Genomic DNA, 17830 nt, shown 5'->3' with positions numbered 1-17830 from the left:
TATTATTTTTTTCCCTTTTTCTGTTCTCCAATAATTGCTTTGTTTGAAATGTTGGTGATGAAGACGTTTAAGCAGTTTGACTGTTTTTTATCACGAATTGCCTTGGGTGATAGTTGTCTGACTAAAATGTGATCTGGTATATCAACAGTGTTCTGAAATAATACACTACAAGTACATTTTACTCTGTATAAGTGGAATCAAATGGATCCGGAAGGTATCCGAAAATGTGCACTTGGTTCCATTTTTACACTAAGTGAACAATCGCTCAAGATTTCATAGTGTACTGCTATCGTACAGTTCATTTCCTAATGGGTGTGTGTGTGTGTGTGTGTACGCGTGCGTGTTAGGAGTCTGCTGCAGTGCTCCGTGTGGCAGGAGTGGATGCTGTCTCTGTGCTTCATCAACCCCAAGAGCTCCGAGGAGCAGAAGATCACGGAGATGGTGTACGCCATCTTCCGCATCCTGCTGTACCACGCTATCAAGTACGAGTGGGGAGGCTGGAGGGTCTGGGTGGACACCCTGTCCATCACACACTCCAAGGTCAGAGCGCTCGTTATGTACATGAGCACGCACACACACACACATACACACTGCACGTACGCAGAGAGTTGTTTATCGTTCTCTGTGGATCGTCTCCTCTCTCTCGATCTATATCACTTGTGCCATCTTTCAAGCACTCTTTCTCTTTTCCCTTTTCCATTTCATCTCACAAACTCAGTGGCACACACACACACACACACACACACACACACACACACACAAACACACGATGTCTGTGTAGTATTGTTGGTGTGAATGCTGCAACACTTGCATCCAGTTCTTATCCTAGCATCTGTCACATGTTAGTTTGAACATGGACCCACTCACCAAATAGGGGATTAGGGGAAAGAAACAAGAAAAGAAGATTCATTGTTTTCAACTGAATCTGAGACAACTAAAGGGTAAAAAAACTGAAACATAATCTGTACTGGATGAGAGTCCCTCTCTTTGCAGTATATCATTTGTGCATTGCTTTGCAACCAGTGGGTCACAACTGGCCAGCCTCTGACATGGTTGGACATGTTTTCACACAATCAAAGCCCCATTGACTTCCATTATAAAATGCAAGTTAAAATTAAAAAAAAGTATAAAACATACAGTATGCGGAAAAGTTAAAGTGCATTTCTATACCACATTCATCCAGAACGCTTTAGAATGTTGCATTGACGCATTCACACCCACATTCACACACCAACAGGAAGCCGTGCAAAGGTACCAAGCTGCTCATCGGATGCAGTTAAGGGTGACGGGCACGCACGCATGCACGCACACCCTCCCTCTTATCGATTGCTAAGCCCATGCCATAGATTCTTAACCTGCTCTAACAAGGTATCAAAGAGAATCTGTAATAAAGAATAATTGGGAGGAAAACAGTTTTGCATTGTTCTAGAGTTAGAGTAGACAAAATCCATTGTTGTAGAAATGGTGTTTCTCTTTTATGAAGGCATGTGTCCAGAACCCTTGGGAGACGTTTTTAAAGAGAACAGTGCTGGAGACATTTGAGCCCTTGGCACTATTACCTGTGCTTAGTAACTCACAGCTTAGGCTGACATAATAGTAATGGAGCCTTGCCTCAGTCTATGCCCATCAGATCCACTGATGGAAACCATACAGTGATTATGATGTGAAAAAAAAAAAGAAGGAAAAAAGTAAAGTGCCTAGCAGCCCTTCAAACTCTTCTCTATTTATGTATGGAGTCTCCATCTTTCACGTCGCAGAGATAAAAATAAACTCCTGGCACTTCTGATTTCCAAAAAGCCAATTCAGGGAACTGCTTTAGAAAATTCAGTGTTGATATCGCGTTACGTCGCTCGCTTCCAAAGCAGTGAAGTAATTGAGGCTGGTGTCAGATTGTGGTCAGGGGAGGTTTTAAGGCATGGCAGACTGAAGGGAAGGCCAACTTGAAGAAGTACTCATGATGTGAGACATTTTTGAGGATCAGGGTGCTTTAAGAGGTCGTCACCAGGAGGGGGCACAGTTGGACTGTATGGAAGAGTGTTGGAAAGCAGCAGTGAGTACTGTCTGTGTGTGTGCATGCATGCGTGTGTGCAACTGTGCACGTGCATTTTAGTCTAGTCTACTGTCCTTGGCATGCAGTCTTTTGCTACTTCTCTGTTGTACAAGGAAGTTAATTGCATTCACCTATTGTCTCAGGTCTAAACAAGAACCTGATTAAACGGTCAGAACAAAAGCCAGCAGTATTCTGGGAGTTGAGAGCCACTGTGTAGTCATTCTGTCAACACTGGAACTCAGTGTACAGTATCGACTCACTGTCTCAACCATGTAGTATCAACACCATGCATAATTAATTACATGTATATCGTTTAGTAATAATAATAACTTTTTTCACAGTACACAATTGTACAGGAAGTAGTATTGCTGATAATATTTAAGTGCATTCCTAGTATCTAGCTGTTGGAGATACTCAATACACACAATATTGAATGAATTTAATAAAATACATTAATTAATTAATGAATGTATATAAATAACTATCGTTGCTGCCTGGCATAAACCTCATACAGTATCTCCATATTTACCTTTATCTATTTGTGTGTGTGTGTGTGTGTGTGTGTGTGTGTGTGTGTGTGTGTGTGCGTGCGTGCGTGCGCACGCACACCCACCTACAGTGTATAAATATTTTTTTCACGGCCAGTCAACCACAATATCCAACACTAAAAAAGAAAACTACTGTTAAATATGGTACGGACACACATTATATAGTACTGTATACAGTATGTATACAGTATTATCTGTGTCATAATGTTGGTATTGTAATAATGACATTTTCATGATTATGTATAAAACAACCCCAAAAATATGATTCTCCACTGGAATAAGAAGACATATAATTGTTACATAGCCTATTTTATTGAATTATTGACAATTGACATTGTCTCTTTAGACAACATTGATGTTGCTGTAATTTCCAGTTTGTCCAGTTTTCCATCACACAGTAAAATAATAAACCCCACGTCACTTGCTGTTTATGAAATCCAGCTCGTGTGTGTGTGGGATTTCGTTTCAGCCTAAGCTTATTGTTCTTGCAGGTTTCACGCGTTTGGCTGCATATAGCTATACGTTCTGCTTTAGCACAGCGCCTGAGATTGTTCATTCTTCTTTGGTACTAGACAGGCTGTAATTGCCTTTTTCCCTATAATTGCACAAGATTAATGTTGTTTCTTCTTGGCTCTATTTACCATGCCCGGCACCAATCTAAAAACAGAAGTTCACATGTTCGTTCTGTGTGTGAATACACACATGGCGTTATAAGATCTAACACACACACACACACACACACACACACACACACACACACACACACACACACACACACAGCAGGCATCCAGCCGTTGAAGTGGATAGCTACAGTGGACACAAGCCATCAAGATACATGCATCTGCTAGAAGAAAAAATAAATAAAAAAAGCTAAAGAAACTCAATTGCAATTTTATTGTCCTGTTTGATAGATTTCCTGCCACCTTTGTAGCACCGAAGCTGTTTGTCACTGTTGCTCTCTCCTCCCACTGCCGCGGGTGTGTGTGTGTGTGTGTGTGTGTGTGTGTGTGTGTGTGTGTGTGTGTGTGTGTGTGTGTGTGTGTGCGCGCGCGCGCACTTGAATGTACAGTGTGTGTGTTAGCGGAAGAGAGCAACGGATGGTCTCTCCTGGGCTCCTGGAAGCCCTGTTCTCTCAGCTCATTGAATATTCATTTCCACTGTGTCTGAACAATCACAGAAACAAGGCCTCATAAATACCAGCATCCCACTGGGAGGCTCTGATAAATACATGTACATTCAGAAATACATAGATACATACTGTACACACATACTGTATGCACATCCTGCATATATTTCCTGTGGAGACACACTGCTCAGTCTCTGATTTAATGTTCACGCTTCTGCACAGATGCCATTGACCCACTGATGTGTGAGCTGCTCTGCAGAAAAAAGTCGAATGTTGCTGAAATTCACAGGACATTTTCTCATGTCAAAACCTTGATTCTTAAATGTCTAGCGGTTCTCTTATATTGCAATAAAACAAAGTTCCTTTGCTTCCCTGTATATGTGGTTTCCCGGTTTGGATACAAATTCTTGTTTTGAAGCTTGTAAATGTAGCGGAGAACTATTTGTCAGTTTGTCAACAGCACTCATGCACTGAAGACTGCAGAATAGCCCATAAGCTTATAGAATGAAGAAATACATTCCCTTGGGGAAAATATTTAAAATGTTTTCTAAGATGAACACAAGAGTTTACTCATTGTAAACTCATTTAACACATCCTTTGTTAGCTGTCAAATAGTTTTGTTAAATAATGAAATTAAAGCCCCTGACATTCACATTTTCTACTCGGGTATATGGATCAGAAATAAAAAGCTTAACTCTTTTATTACTAATTACGAACATATTCGTATATATATATATATATATATATATATATATATATATATATTATTCGTTGATCATCCATCCGAGGTTCGGATGTGATTTGTGATTTTGTATTGCATCACTCCCGACATGTTAACGCTTCTGGCGAAAGGTAAACAGCGTGAGCTAATGCTAATTGCTAACATACGCCGATCATTAAATAGCGGCAGCCAAGCTGGGAAAGCGGAAATGAAAATGACCAAATATAGAGATGTAGCCGATAAGCCTTACCTACACTCTGCCTCCACCTAGTGGCAGACAAAGAGATATTTTCAAACTGGTGATTTTTCGCTACCTCTGTTCTTACTCTGCAGGATTAGCATGTGAGGTGTGTGAACATATTTAAGGCCAGTTTTTTTTTTTTTACCATTTTGAAATATATTTTTGCATAGTTTAAATAGCCAATCTTCAAGCTCAAAACGTGTCGATGTAGATTGGCTATTTTAACTATTAAAAAATATTTTTCAAAATGGTAAAATAAAGGCAAAGTAGTTTAGGGATTAGGGTTTTAGCATGGATGAAAATATATATATCTCTAGATTTTGCCTTAGGATCTTTACATTGTAATCCTGTTCGTATTTGTTGGATCCTAGATGCTTGTATTTAAGATATTGCCACCGTTACTTTTCAGGTAATGGGAACACAAGCTCTTGTTAATAATTTGCATTTGTTCAATATTTTGCAGGGTGAGTTTGGCTTCGGGATTTTCCACTACCATGATAGTCTCAATCAGTTGAACTTTACTCGGAACTATAGCTGAAGCCGTTGATACAAGATGGTTTAGGCCTTGAAGGCACATTTCTGTGTTCCTGTATTGCTTGCAAGGATATGTGCATGCTGATGTGGGTATGTTTGTGTATCCTTGTATGTCTGCCAGTATGGCTGCAGGTGAGTGTATCTGAGCATATGTGTGTCAAAAGAGACAGCTGTTCCTGCAGGTGGGTCTGCTGACACGACAGGCTCCACTAACCTGCATGCTCTTACACACACACACACACACACACACACACACACACACACACACACACACACACACACACACACACACACACACAGAGTCTGTCCCAAGGTGGCCCTCTCCTCCAGTAGCTGAGTTGAGTGAAGGACAGTTCTCCAGAAGCATGAAGGAGCTTGTGTCCTCTGTTCACTTCATTACCTTGCTGGCAGAGCACCACTGAATTAACATGACAACCAACAAACTCTCAATACAAATAGATCCATCATGCTGTAAAAATGTACTTTGTTGTAGTCATTTATGTTGATGGATCAACTTTAGGGAACTGCATTTTAATTGCCTTTAAACATAGCTTTTGTGTAATGGAAAGTTAAACATTCAGGACCTCAAATGGATAGATGGATCTGTACTATAGGCCTATACTTACTAGGTACAGTAGTAGAGGCATCAACAACTTGTGTAAGACTGACATTCATATAGTCCATCCATCTTCAACTGCTTATCCGGAATGATATACTGTAAATATATACTCTTATTGCAACTTTAGGCAATGTAATTGCCTACAGTCAAATTTCTCCGTTCTCAGTTCACGCATGCATTTTAAAGAGTTGGGGCACTCAGATCAAGGCTGTGCTATTGAGACATTACACACACACACACACACACACACACACACACACACACACACACACACACACACACACTCTTGCTGCTGCTGTTCTCTCATTATTGGAGCTAGAGACATCAATAAGCACACAAAAGGAGGAGAAAATGAGAACATACTGTAGAGGTGCATTGACCAGCACCAGATAATAGCTGGAAATTGATTCTATTGTTTCTACAGGCAGGATGTTCATTGAAGAACGACTTAACTCTTTTTAAAGCCATACTTTTTGTATGTCTGACAAACTTACAAAGTTTGGCACAGCTCCCACCTCTTTCACAACCGTGCAAGACACTAATGGGAGAACACTGCAAGACCACACCACACTACTTGGGGGTCAAGCAGTGGAACTTTACTTGTTTTATTGAATCGACTGATCAAGCTTTAAGTCTTAATAAGCTGGGAATCAGGCAATTGATCGGCCACTGATTTATATATCAGGATGTAGATGTAGGCGCATGACTGGTGGAAAATTAACTCATTCAATGTAGTCTTTGTCTCTTTGAGTTCACCTCACATCCCCTCTCCTTACTGAATCATTATTTCATCTCTCATTCTCTTCCCCTGTATAATGTAACACCGCCTGGTTCTAGAAAAACCATAACAAAGAATCCTTCCTTGTTAACGTTGTTTTCATGTTTCCCATTGTGTATCCTAGCAAGGCTCTCATGCACGATCCTTTTAGGGTCACTGAAATGCCAAGTTCTACTGTAGTATATCTCTCTGGATGAGAGCAATAGCTAGCCTTAATTAATCATATCTCAGAGCGTTCTTATAAAGACACCAATCAGAAATACTGCATGCTGATGACTGCTCACAAAAAAAAGTACACAAAGAAAAAAAGAGGAAAAACTGTCTAACCAAGGAACTAAGGGAGAGTAGGTGAAAAGAGCAGGCAGTCGGCAGGACTGCAGCAGCAGACGACATTGATTTCGGAGGAGGAATTGCATTTAGCTAATCGGATTAGAGGCCCTGCTGCCTTCCCCGTTTCCCCTTTGTTTTGCGGTTGCTCCCTATCTATTGATCTAAATGGGGACTCCCAGGCTACTACGGCGGGGGTCTCCCTGGACCAGCGTTGGGCCACTGCGGCCTTCACCGCGGAGGCTGCGGTCTGCGGCCCGTGCTGCTCCCAGATCTGTTCGACTGTGTCTAGGTGGAGAAACACAGAAACGCTGACCGCTGGAGGCTGTATGTTCACTTTATATCCATTACATCATTCTAATATGTAGCCTAATACATCTACTTGAGAACAAAAAAGAAGAAACTACTGTATTATCATTATTCAATACATATTTTGTGACATCCATAATAGAGAGTTAGGTGTGAAACTTTTCAGATGGAGGATAATGTGGAATATTATGCACACTTTGTACGTTTATTATGCCATTATATGAATGAATGAATGAATTACTTTAAGTGTCATGCCACCTCGTGGCCCATCCCTCATGGGATTATATGACACCTTTTCATACAGTTTATTACAATACAATACAATTATTCGGATATACTCTTTACCAGCAATGCTGATCGTCTACTCAACATAAGTACAACAAAACATAACATACATATCCATTACTGGCTGTACATTGCTTTTTTCCTTAGGTCCCAGGCTTTTTCTAGATAGTTTGCCAATTTAAAAATATATACTTTTCAAATAAACGGTTGATAAGTTGCGCATCATTTATATCCATCATATCATCATAGTTTATATTGTTAAACAGCACTTCTCTGACCCTCCCATAAAAGTATTGATACAAAACAAAATTATACTCTATTTCATTGATTATTATTATTATAAACAGGCTGTGGGCCTATATGTTTTTTAATATCGATGGTTGCATGACATACTTCACTATTCTTGGACTGTGGGAAAATAGAAGTGGAAAATTCGCTGTTTTAAAATATTGTGTCTGCAAGCGTTGCAGATCTACAGGTGAGGCATGTGTGTGTAAGTTGGTAGTTTGAAGAACCATAGTACAGTATGCCAGCTCTTTTTTTGTTTACATTGGTGTCCCTTTGCGGAGAGCCATTTCAAATCATGTTGTATGATCTGGCTGCTCTGTGTGTCCAGTTAATACCATGTTAGCTGTCACATTAGAGGAGCCCACCACGCTTTCCTACATTACCATAACATTTTTCCATAGCCCCACCAGGAGTGCAGGCCGAGTCACGGAGCAGAATGAAATTAGATTAGATCAGCACTGATGTCTGGGGCCACCCAAGGCATTTTCTTATATATTGTAGCGAGGAGGGTGAAGCGCCTGTTTAAAAAAAGACGCAGTCGTACGATACACACTGCCTCCATCTAATGGTAACTGGATCTGTTACCGAGTGCCCCTTTTTAAGGCCAACATACATCATCTTAATGTAGCAGGCTGCATCCTGAGCCCATGACGTTATGCACTGTGCTGTACTGCTCTCTAGACATAATTTCCATAGGAGTGCACACTGTCCTGGAAATGCAGCCTTTTAATTGCAAGAAATGCAAAATGTCAAATTAAGCCGGAGCTAATGGGGTGGAAGAGGATCGCTGTGTGAGAGAGAGAGAGAGAGAGAGAGAGAGAGAGAGAGAGAGAGAGAGAGAGAGAGAGAGAGAGAGAGAGAGAGAGAGAGAGAGATGGGTGCAGGAGGGAAAGGGGAGGTAAGGAGAGACAGAAGCAAGAGGGATAGTGAGCTATGGATTACCAATCACTGCTTCCCTGCAGGAGATTAATGGGCACCCGTGTAGCCGGCTAATTTAGAACAATAACGCCTAATTAATTACAAATAATCAGCTTCTCTCTCTCTCTCTCTTCCATTCCTTTCTTCCTCACTTCTGTCCCGTTAACATTAACCATGCTGTCTTGGTTCTTTCTCTCTTCCTTTTGATCTCTCAGTCTGTTGCAATGTTCTCTCCATCTCTCTGTCTAAATAGCCTCAGGTGAAAATGTAGCAAAGTGGCTCTAGTTTCATCCACCTACACGTGTACACACACACACACACACACACACACACACACACACTGCACCCTCTCTAGTCGGTCTTTGACTTCCTGTCCTATGAGGCTGCTTGATTAATGCAGGGTCTTAAATTAGGTGTAGGAGGATTTGCCGATGCCGGACACGCTCTCTGCACGGCTAACACACACACACACACACACACACACACACACACACGCACACTCTGCACGGCTAGCAGACACACAACTAACAGTATCTGCAGCTTATCTATGACTGCTTACATGGAACGGCTCTTCCTGAAATGCCAACTCAGTCCATTGTCATTATAGACGAGCAGTCTTAGTTATGTCTTAGCCTATCTGATAGGTGGAAGACTGATCGACCTGTAATTAGACTTGTAATGTTGGGTGTTTTATTTTATTATATTAATTGCCTGGCTAGCGACGGTCAGTCTGTTCAACAGTTCGTCTGTCGTAGCCTGGCATGGCCAGACTAATATACTACGCTTTAAAAAACAATATATATAGCTCTGGCAGATTTGTCTGATAAGTTCCATCGTTCAGTTTGGTCCTTAAAAAATATCCTGAAAACTACTGACTAGACTGCTAGATAATTTACTGATCCCTAGAGAATGCACCCTTTCCTTTAGTGTCTGAAGTTCCACTTGTACACAAGTTATAAAAAATCTGATATGAAACCTGCTGAACCCCATGGACATTCTTGTAGTGCCAGTGTCAGACCAAAATATAAGCTTAGAGAGCCCCACATGAGAGAGCGCTGGGCTCACAGGATGGCAATGCCAGTCAGTTCACCCCACTTTATTCCTTCAAGTTGATTAACATACTCAATATTAAGTCATTGTAAAGATGCAACATTTATCGATATTATGAAGCAAAGCTAATAGGGTATAGTGTGGTTTTCTTGCACCACTCTGCCATTCATTTTTCCCATAGAGATTTACAAATATATTTAAGTCAATTATTTTAAGCTTAGAATCAAGCCATCCAGGATCTTGGTGAATAATGACCATAAAACCAATATCAAAATATTGTGTGGGAAAAAGTAGTATATCACATAATATATACCCCTATACACACACACACACACACACACACACACACACACACACACGCATAATCAAAGGTTTTATGGTCATGAATGACCAAGATCCTGGATGGCTTCATTATGGGTACAGGCTTTAGTTCCGACATACTATTGATCCGAAACCTCAATCCCTAACCTAACCATAACCGCAAGCATGGGAGCAGCGCATGTCGGACCATCGCATTTTCGCATCGCATCGCATGTCCTCGCGTTTCGGATCTTTGGTGTGTCGGAAAAGCGTGCACACCCTTTGATTATAGGCTTAAAATAATTGATATAAATATTTTGGTAATTCTCTATGTGGAAAAATGTGGTGCCACAAAACCACGCCCACTGCTATGCCCTATACAGCAATGCGAATGGAGTTACGCGTGGGACTAACTGCCAACTTTATTGTTTTATAGTGTTGCAATTGACATGATTTAATCTGCTGAACCATGTGTTGTGTGTTTACAGGTAACATTTGAGCAGCACAAAGAGAACCTCTCACGTATGTTCCGTCAGTACCAGCACCAGGAGTCTACAGGCACCAGTGGCACCATCCGCACAGTCTCTGGAGCCAGTCACGCCTCTGCGACCTTGGAAGGAGCCAACGGGGAGCAATTAGAGGAGACTGCCCCGTCCACCGTCATCGAACTCACTGTGGACACGCAGTCCTCCTCAGGGGCTCAAGACACGCCTACCTCCGCATCCGACGATACCCTCGCCTCTTCCAGCTCAGAAGAGGGCGCCGGCGAGAGGAAACCAGCAACCGTCACAGTCTCCAACATCCTGGCCAGGGACGATGAGGAAGATCCACATTTGGCTCAAGAGTCCTCTGAAGTCGGCTCAGCTGAAGAAGAGGAGGCTGCAGCTGACACGATGGAGGGAGATAAGAAGAGTTCAGAGACCGACCAGGAAGAGACTATTGCTGTTCCGTCCACCGCCGAGATCGACGTTGTCGACGTGCCAGCTGACGGAGGAGGAGAGGACACTGAAGTAACAGAAGTGACTGGAGAAACCGGTGAAACGTCACAACCTGACGGTACAGAAATACCTCTAGCCGATGATGAGAAATCCTCTGAAAGTAGTGACACAAACAAAGACGACTCCTTTAAGGACAAGGAACTCGAACAACCAGAGGCCTCTGCTGTGGAGCCGGAGGTCAAAGACGACGGTTCTCCAGAGACCCCGGCAGCCTCTGCGGAAACCAGCATGGTGGGTGGAGCCTCCTCCTTCAACGAGGACCTGGTGGATATGTCGTCCATTAGTGAACAGGTCAGCCCCAGTGACCTTGACGAAAACTTTGAGGAGTCGTCTTTTATCACCGCATTCACAGGAGAGGAAGGGAAGATGGCAGTAGATGCTGAAGAAGAGAAAGAGAGTGAGAGCATTGAACAGCAGGATCAGGAGGTAAAAGCCGAGGAGAAGAACGCGGAAGAGAGTATCACAAAAGAGGAAAGTCAAGAAGGTGAAATGAGTGACGGGTCTGCTTTGGAGTGTCAGAATTCGGAAACGCCAGCTGAAACACTGGAACAAAAGGTTTCAGACGTACCCAAAGAAGAACACAGCGAAGAGAGGCATCCTTCTCTCCACCCTGACACCCCTGCTGCAGACCAGCATCCTTCGGATGCCACGTTGCCCCCTACAGCCCAGGAGACTGCAGCACCGTCCGAAAACGCTCCATCTTCCTCCTCCTCACCTCCCCAGCCTACCACAGAGACTGCTCCATCTTCCTCCTCCTCACCTCCCCAACCTACCACAGAGACCGCCGTCATCAGCAGCAGTGCAGAGGAGGCCCAGGTCACTGAGGCCAATGCCCCAGACACTAGCACAGCACCCCCTTGTGCTGACACACAGAAAAACGCAGACTCTGTCACCAAGAGCAAAGAGATTAAGAGTGATATTAAGATCGCCAGGCTCGATGTGTCCAATGTGGCTTCGGACACAGAGAGACTCGAACTGAAGGAGGCGTCTGTGAGCATACAGGTATTTGTCAGAATGCCTTGGCTTTTGTTTCTATTTTCACATGTTTTGAAAAAAAAGAGAGATAGTAGAGTTAGTCATGATGCAAGAAACTTTTATTAAACCAACGTTTCGGCAATAAAATCCTACCCTGAAGAAGGCCTTTTCATTGCCGAAAAGGTTGGTTTAATAAAAGTTTCTTGCACCGTGACTACGTGCTGTGCAACCTCTCTTTCTTTTTTCAAGTTTGATCTCCCGCAGTCAGCACCTCCCCACTGCTGGTGCGCGCTCCTACCTCTTTGTTTGTTCAGTATTTACCTGGAAATGCTTTGATATTTCTTACAAGAATTGACTAGAAAAACACGGCTGCAGTTTGTACTCTTCTTGCATAATTACTTGTGTGCTTTATATCATAACTTTAGGCATTAATTAATAAATAATTAAAAAATATATAAATATAAAATAATCCACCTTTAATCTTCATAAGTGAAATCCTCCAGCCTTTCTCTCCTGTTCAATTCAACCGTGTATTCGTTCTGTCTGTTTCTCTGCAGGTTTCCGGGCAAGGCCAGACTGCAACAGCAACGGCAACACTAGGAGCTGCTGCGGAGGTATCCGACTCGGCCAAAGAGGGCAGTGCCTCGGCATCTCGTTCCACCATGTTCCGCATCCCAGAGTTCCGCTGGTCCAACATGCACCAACGCTTCCTCACCGACCTGCTGTTCTCCATCGAGACAGATGTTCAGATGTGGAGGAGGTAGGCTGACCATGATCTGACGCTGACACTGACTAGCATTAGTATTTTCTGCAGAGATCAGAAATGTCCTTCTTTGCTGTTTATGCGAGTACCAAAGAATGCAATTATGTAAAAATGTATTATTCAATAAAAATAAAGCCCCTTTCTCCTCCTCAGTCACTCTACAAAGACGGTGCTAGACTTTGTGAACAGCAGTGAGAATGTGGTGTTTGTCCACAACACGGTCCACCTCATCTCTCAGGTTGTAGACAACCTCATCATGGCCTGTGGAGGCATCCTGCCTCTGCTCTCTGCAGCCACATCCTCCACTGTGAGTCTCTATGGCACTTTTTCTCTGTGTTTGGTATTAATACTTGGTTGTTGCACCATGCAAGGAAAACATGTAAAAGCGAAGAAGAGTTCTGTGTGAAATCTGAAATGACTGTGAGGGGGCCTATTTGGAGGAGATGCGAGGCCTGTCACAGCGGTGTCGGGAAAACGGCATCTTCCAACCAAGGAGATGATCGTGTACTTGCGTGTCTCTTTCTGTCCCAATATTATTTGCCTGTGTGTGCCTGTGTGTGTGTGTGTGTGTGTGTGTGTGTGTGTGTGTGTGTGTGTGTGAGAGAGAGAGAGAGATTGTGTGTATTTATCTCTGCCTCTTATTACTGCCTTTTATGACTGCATCCCACTATGAGCTCCTGTCAAAGGGGCGTGGTGTATCTCCACATTGACCTTTCCCAATCACATTAGACTACAGTTAGCCTCGTGCTAACAGGGTTACTGTGTTTTTCTATCGTCTGACCTCCAGCCACTGTAGCTCTCTATTGTAACATGACTCCTAGCCTCTATCAATACGCTTCCATTTAGTCGACCGGCCTGTCTGGGAAGATGGCTGGCTGAGGTTCAGTTCCATTCTAATTTCATTATATCTGGCCGGTTCTTGCTCTGTAATCCGATTTGAAATGGGATGTGATAAATTAAGACTTTAATTTGCCCCTGACTGCTTTTGATTGGATGGGTAATGTCTGAAAAGTATAGTTTCTTAAAAATGAATACACACACACACACACACACACACACACACACACACACACACACACACACACTGTACATAATGTCTCATCATAAGCTGATTACCACAAGAGCACAGTTGAATCGGTCTTTGATCAACCAGATTGTTTGGCTAAAGCCACCCCTTGTTTAATTACCATATAATTAGCAATCAGATTGCTTGGCCACGGAGTGCCATATCTTGCAACTCATGGCCATATTTCGCCTTCTCTGTACTGACAGCATGAGCTGGAGAACATCGAACCGTCTCAGGGCCTGGCAGTGGAGGCCTCCATCACCTTCCTCCACCGAATCATCAACCTGGTGGATGTCCTCATCTTCGCCAGCTCCCTCAACTTCACAGAAATCGAGGCAGAGAAGAACATGTCGTCTGGAGGCATCCTCCGACAGTGCCTTCGCCTGGGTAGGGCCTTCAGTTTGTTCCGTCTTTCCTTCCCTGAGTACCCTCTCCTACATTCTCATTCTCCCTCATACCGTATGTTCATAGTTTCATAGGTTCTGGATTTTGCAGGTCCCCCCCCCCCCCCCCCCTGTTATTACCCGGGGCACAGTCCGTCTATCTGTCTTGTCTGTCTGCCCCCCCTGCTACTGAATCAACTAGATTTGTCATCTTTCCCACTGTCATTCTCTGTATCTCCATCCCCTCTGCGTTCTCCATTTCCTCCTCTCTTATCTCCTCCTCTTACCCAGCCCTCTCTCCTCCTCTCGGTCATCGATCTGCATCATATCAGCCTGCAGGAGGCTCTTGTATATCAGCCTCAGTCATGGCTCCCTGTAGCTAGTTTGACCTCCCTTCCCCCCTCCTCTTCTCGCTTCCCTACGCTGCCTGTCTACCCCTGCCCCCCCCTATATCAGCATTCTCTTATCTTGTTATTATAACCTCGCTCCATGACAACACTCAACATTGTGAGAACAGGAGTAGAGCGCTGAGTGGAGCAGCTCTGTAGAACAGTGTAGAGTCACAGTGGTGCAGTACTGTACAACAGTGTAGAGTGGTGTGGTGTAGTGCAGTGTAGTATACTGCTGTGCTGTGGAACTATGAAGGTAAATTATGTGAAACTGTGCACACACACACACACACACACACACACACACACACTCCCTGGATGCCAGATAAGACCTGTTATACCGCCACCAGGAGGCCGACTTTTGCAAAACATTTTTTTTATACATAATAGATCTTGTCCAAACATCACACAAATTGGTACACATTATGTCCATACATAGTCATTTTTATAGTCCATCCTGATTGGCATCTAACTTTTACACAAGTGGCTCGTTTTTAACAAAATGCCACAAATCATGAAAGTTGACTGACGCCTGTTTTAGCAGTTTTAGCAAAACACAATTCTTCGTATTTCTCTTTGCCTTATCTCTGCCTAGTCATGTCATCCGTTGATCCGACTGACTTTATACCCAGTGCATCACAATCCACAAACTTGGTGCTCTACTGCCACCGGTCTAGTTTTTGTAATTTTCATAATGCTGACGTCTGATTTGGGTGGGTCTTTCAGTAGGCCTACCTTCATGATGCTCAGTGACATCATGGGTCGTTTTTTGTTGTTGTGAAAATAACAATTTGGCTGCCTTTGGCGGAATATTTAAACTGTTTTGACTGAATTCTCCAGTGATTAATGTACTTTATCCAAATGTCTCGCTGAAAATCTACTTTTAACACTGACTCGGTTGCTAGGCAACACCTTCGTCACCCCCCACCACCAGGAGACGCGCTCACGCATTCAATTGGGTCCCATTAAAAGTAGGATCTTCTTTGCCTGTTATCTCTGAAACTATGAGCGCTGTCCGTGGTGATCATCATTCATCCGATGTTCGGATGTGATTTGTATTTTTTAATCGCATCACTCCCAAAATGTTTCTGGCGAAAGATAAACATTGTGAGCTAACATAAGCCGTTTCTTACAATGGAGGTCTGCGTGTGAGGAACCTGGATGTGCACCAAGTCTGTGTGTGTACCTAAGAGTATATATGAATAGAGACTGCACCGGATTTCACCTCCCATCCACTTGCATTAAGTTGCTCAAAAGCACATGAGGCGATTTCACTCCTCCTTCCGGGTAGAAACAGAGTGCATTCTGGGATGGATTGGACCCATATCGTTCACGTGTGTTCACGTATGAAACAGCGTTCACGTGTCATCATGTGTCAACGGACCAGCGCGTTCACGATTTGGGTCCACACTGCAATACCAAATTCGGTCCATTTCGCCTCAGGGTTTCCTCCGGGTGCCGTCTCTATTCATATATACTCTAAGGTGTGTACGTACATCTGTAATCCACTTAACTTGAGAACCGTTCGCCCCACCGACTTCAAATTTGACACATGCGTTCCACACCCCCACAGAGAGTGCAGTGTCCAGTGTCGGTCGGACACACGGTTGTCCAGAACCGCCCCAATGGCCTATGTCCCGGCTCTGGACAGGGCCCCTGCCCACTTGGCAAGGGGCCCAGTGTCCATATATGGTAACTGTTCGTCCCACCGACTTCAAATTCGACACACGCGTTCTACACCACCACACAGAGTGCCCGAAAAGGCTCAAAATAGCTGACTAACCGACTTTTCACTAGTTTGGGTCCCGGGCAAACGTCTAATCTCCCTTTTGGGTCTTGACCTGAAAAGTTTGCTCTACAGCACTACTACACAGTACACTCATACAGATCTTCATAGTAGTGATTGAAAATAGCAGATCTACAAGTGCACAGCGCGTCGCTTCGCGCAACGCTGCAAGCTTATAGATCGGCTAATTTTCTATTAACATTTCTTAGATTTGTTTGTTTTAAAATGTATAAAATCCTTTTTATCTTTTTATTTAAAACCAAAATCTTTTGAAATGTTGTGACCCATAAAAATTGGTCGGTGACCCACAAATGGGTCTCTTACCCAGTGTTCGGGAAGCAGTGCTGTAGAGAAGTGCAGATCTGTGGAGCAGAGTGGTGTAGCCCCAGGGCCTCTTTCTACCCTCTGCTTCGCTCTATTAAAGTTTCCCTCTGACAGCTTCAAGAGCCCGGCTCCTGCTCCAGCTGAATAAAAGATATTCAAATGCTTACATTATTCATTTTACAGGGGAGCGCCTTCCCAACGCACACAAATCAATGTGTGCCACACGTGTACATGGACAACACGCACACGCACGCACGCACGCATGCACTCAATGATGATTTAAATTATTTCGCCAACCTTTGTTCCATTTAGGTAATGGAGCATGTCTAGGTATCTGTTTTTGCTCTTAGGTGCTCATACAGTCAGTGGTGTAAACAAAATGGTCGCCTGTTCCCCCACCACATTAAGCAAACAGAAATTATTCTTGGCTCAGACGGCGGCATCTTTGCTATAGTCAGTGGGAGAGCAGTAGCCTCCAATACTACAAGGCCACTTTTAGCAAGCAGCCGTTATGAAATGAATATTTGATGAGGTATGCTCTCCCCATTGCTGGCAACTAATCTGATTTTGGGAGACTGTAACAAGGTTTTGCCTCTCTTCTCCTCTGCTCTCAGTCCCCTCCCTACCTCTACGTCCTCTCCCTCCTTTATAAATGGTGGTATGAGTGAACAGATCTTAATGGAAAAGGCAAGCCTATTTCCAGACAGAATAATTCCACCCCCCCCTAATCTAAACGGCTCAGAGTTAACATTCGTCAGTTGTCAAGCACACAACGATGCGAGAGAGGGGATAACTATAAAACGCAAAGCGCAGAATGAAAAATAGAAGCAAAAAAATAAAGCAAAGCAGAAGTAGAACAGCAATATATCAGATTAGAAATGGTAAGTGCCCCCATTGAGACTTGAACCTAGCCGGAGTTATCAAACAGCAGATATTTCCTGCCTCCGAGAGAGGTACTCTGTTACCTGCTCGGCTGGCAGTGTCATCTGTTACAAGCGCTCTGTGTTGAGGGTGTGATACGGGGTGTGTGTGTTTGTGTGTGTGTGTGTGTG

The 17830-nt window shown here is 43.5% G+C and overlaps 1 protein-coding gene across 6 annotated transcripts in view; it reads left to right on the top strand.

Annotated features, from left to right (window-relative positions):
* The window catches only part of lrba (LPS-responsive vesicle trafficking, beach and anchor containing), a 280974-nt gene that overhangs the window by 60128 nt on the left and 203016 nt on the right, over nt 1-17830 (top strand). For all 6 annotated transcript variants that reach the window (XM_080759177.1, XM_080759176.1, XM_080759175.1 and 3 more), the window contains exons 21-25: nt 348-540; nt 10583-12094; nt 12625-12827; nt 12984-13137; nt 14103-14283. In XM_080759177.1, the coding sequence (XP_080615303.1) occupies nt 348-540; nt 10583-12094; nt 12625-12827; nt 12984-13137; nt 14103-14283 (2243 nt within the window). The remainder of the gene's footprint in view (nt 1-347; nt 541-10582; nt 12095-12624; nt 12828-12983; nt 13138-14102; nt 14284-17830) is intronic.

The sequence above is a fragment of the Protomyctophum bolini genome (genome assembly GCF_963924005.1).
Source record: "Protomyctophum bolini genome assembly, chromosome: 3".
Classification (NCBI taxonomy): domain Eukaryota; kingdom Metazoa; phylum Chordata; class Actinopteri; order Myctophiformes; family Myctophidae; genus Protomyctophum; species Protomyctophum bolini.
Note: the sequence above shows the minus strand (reverse complement) of the source record. Positions and strands in the feature narration are given on the sequence as shown.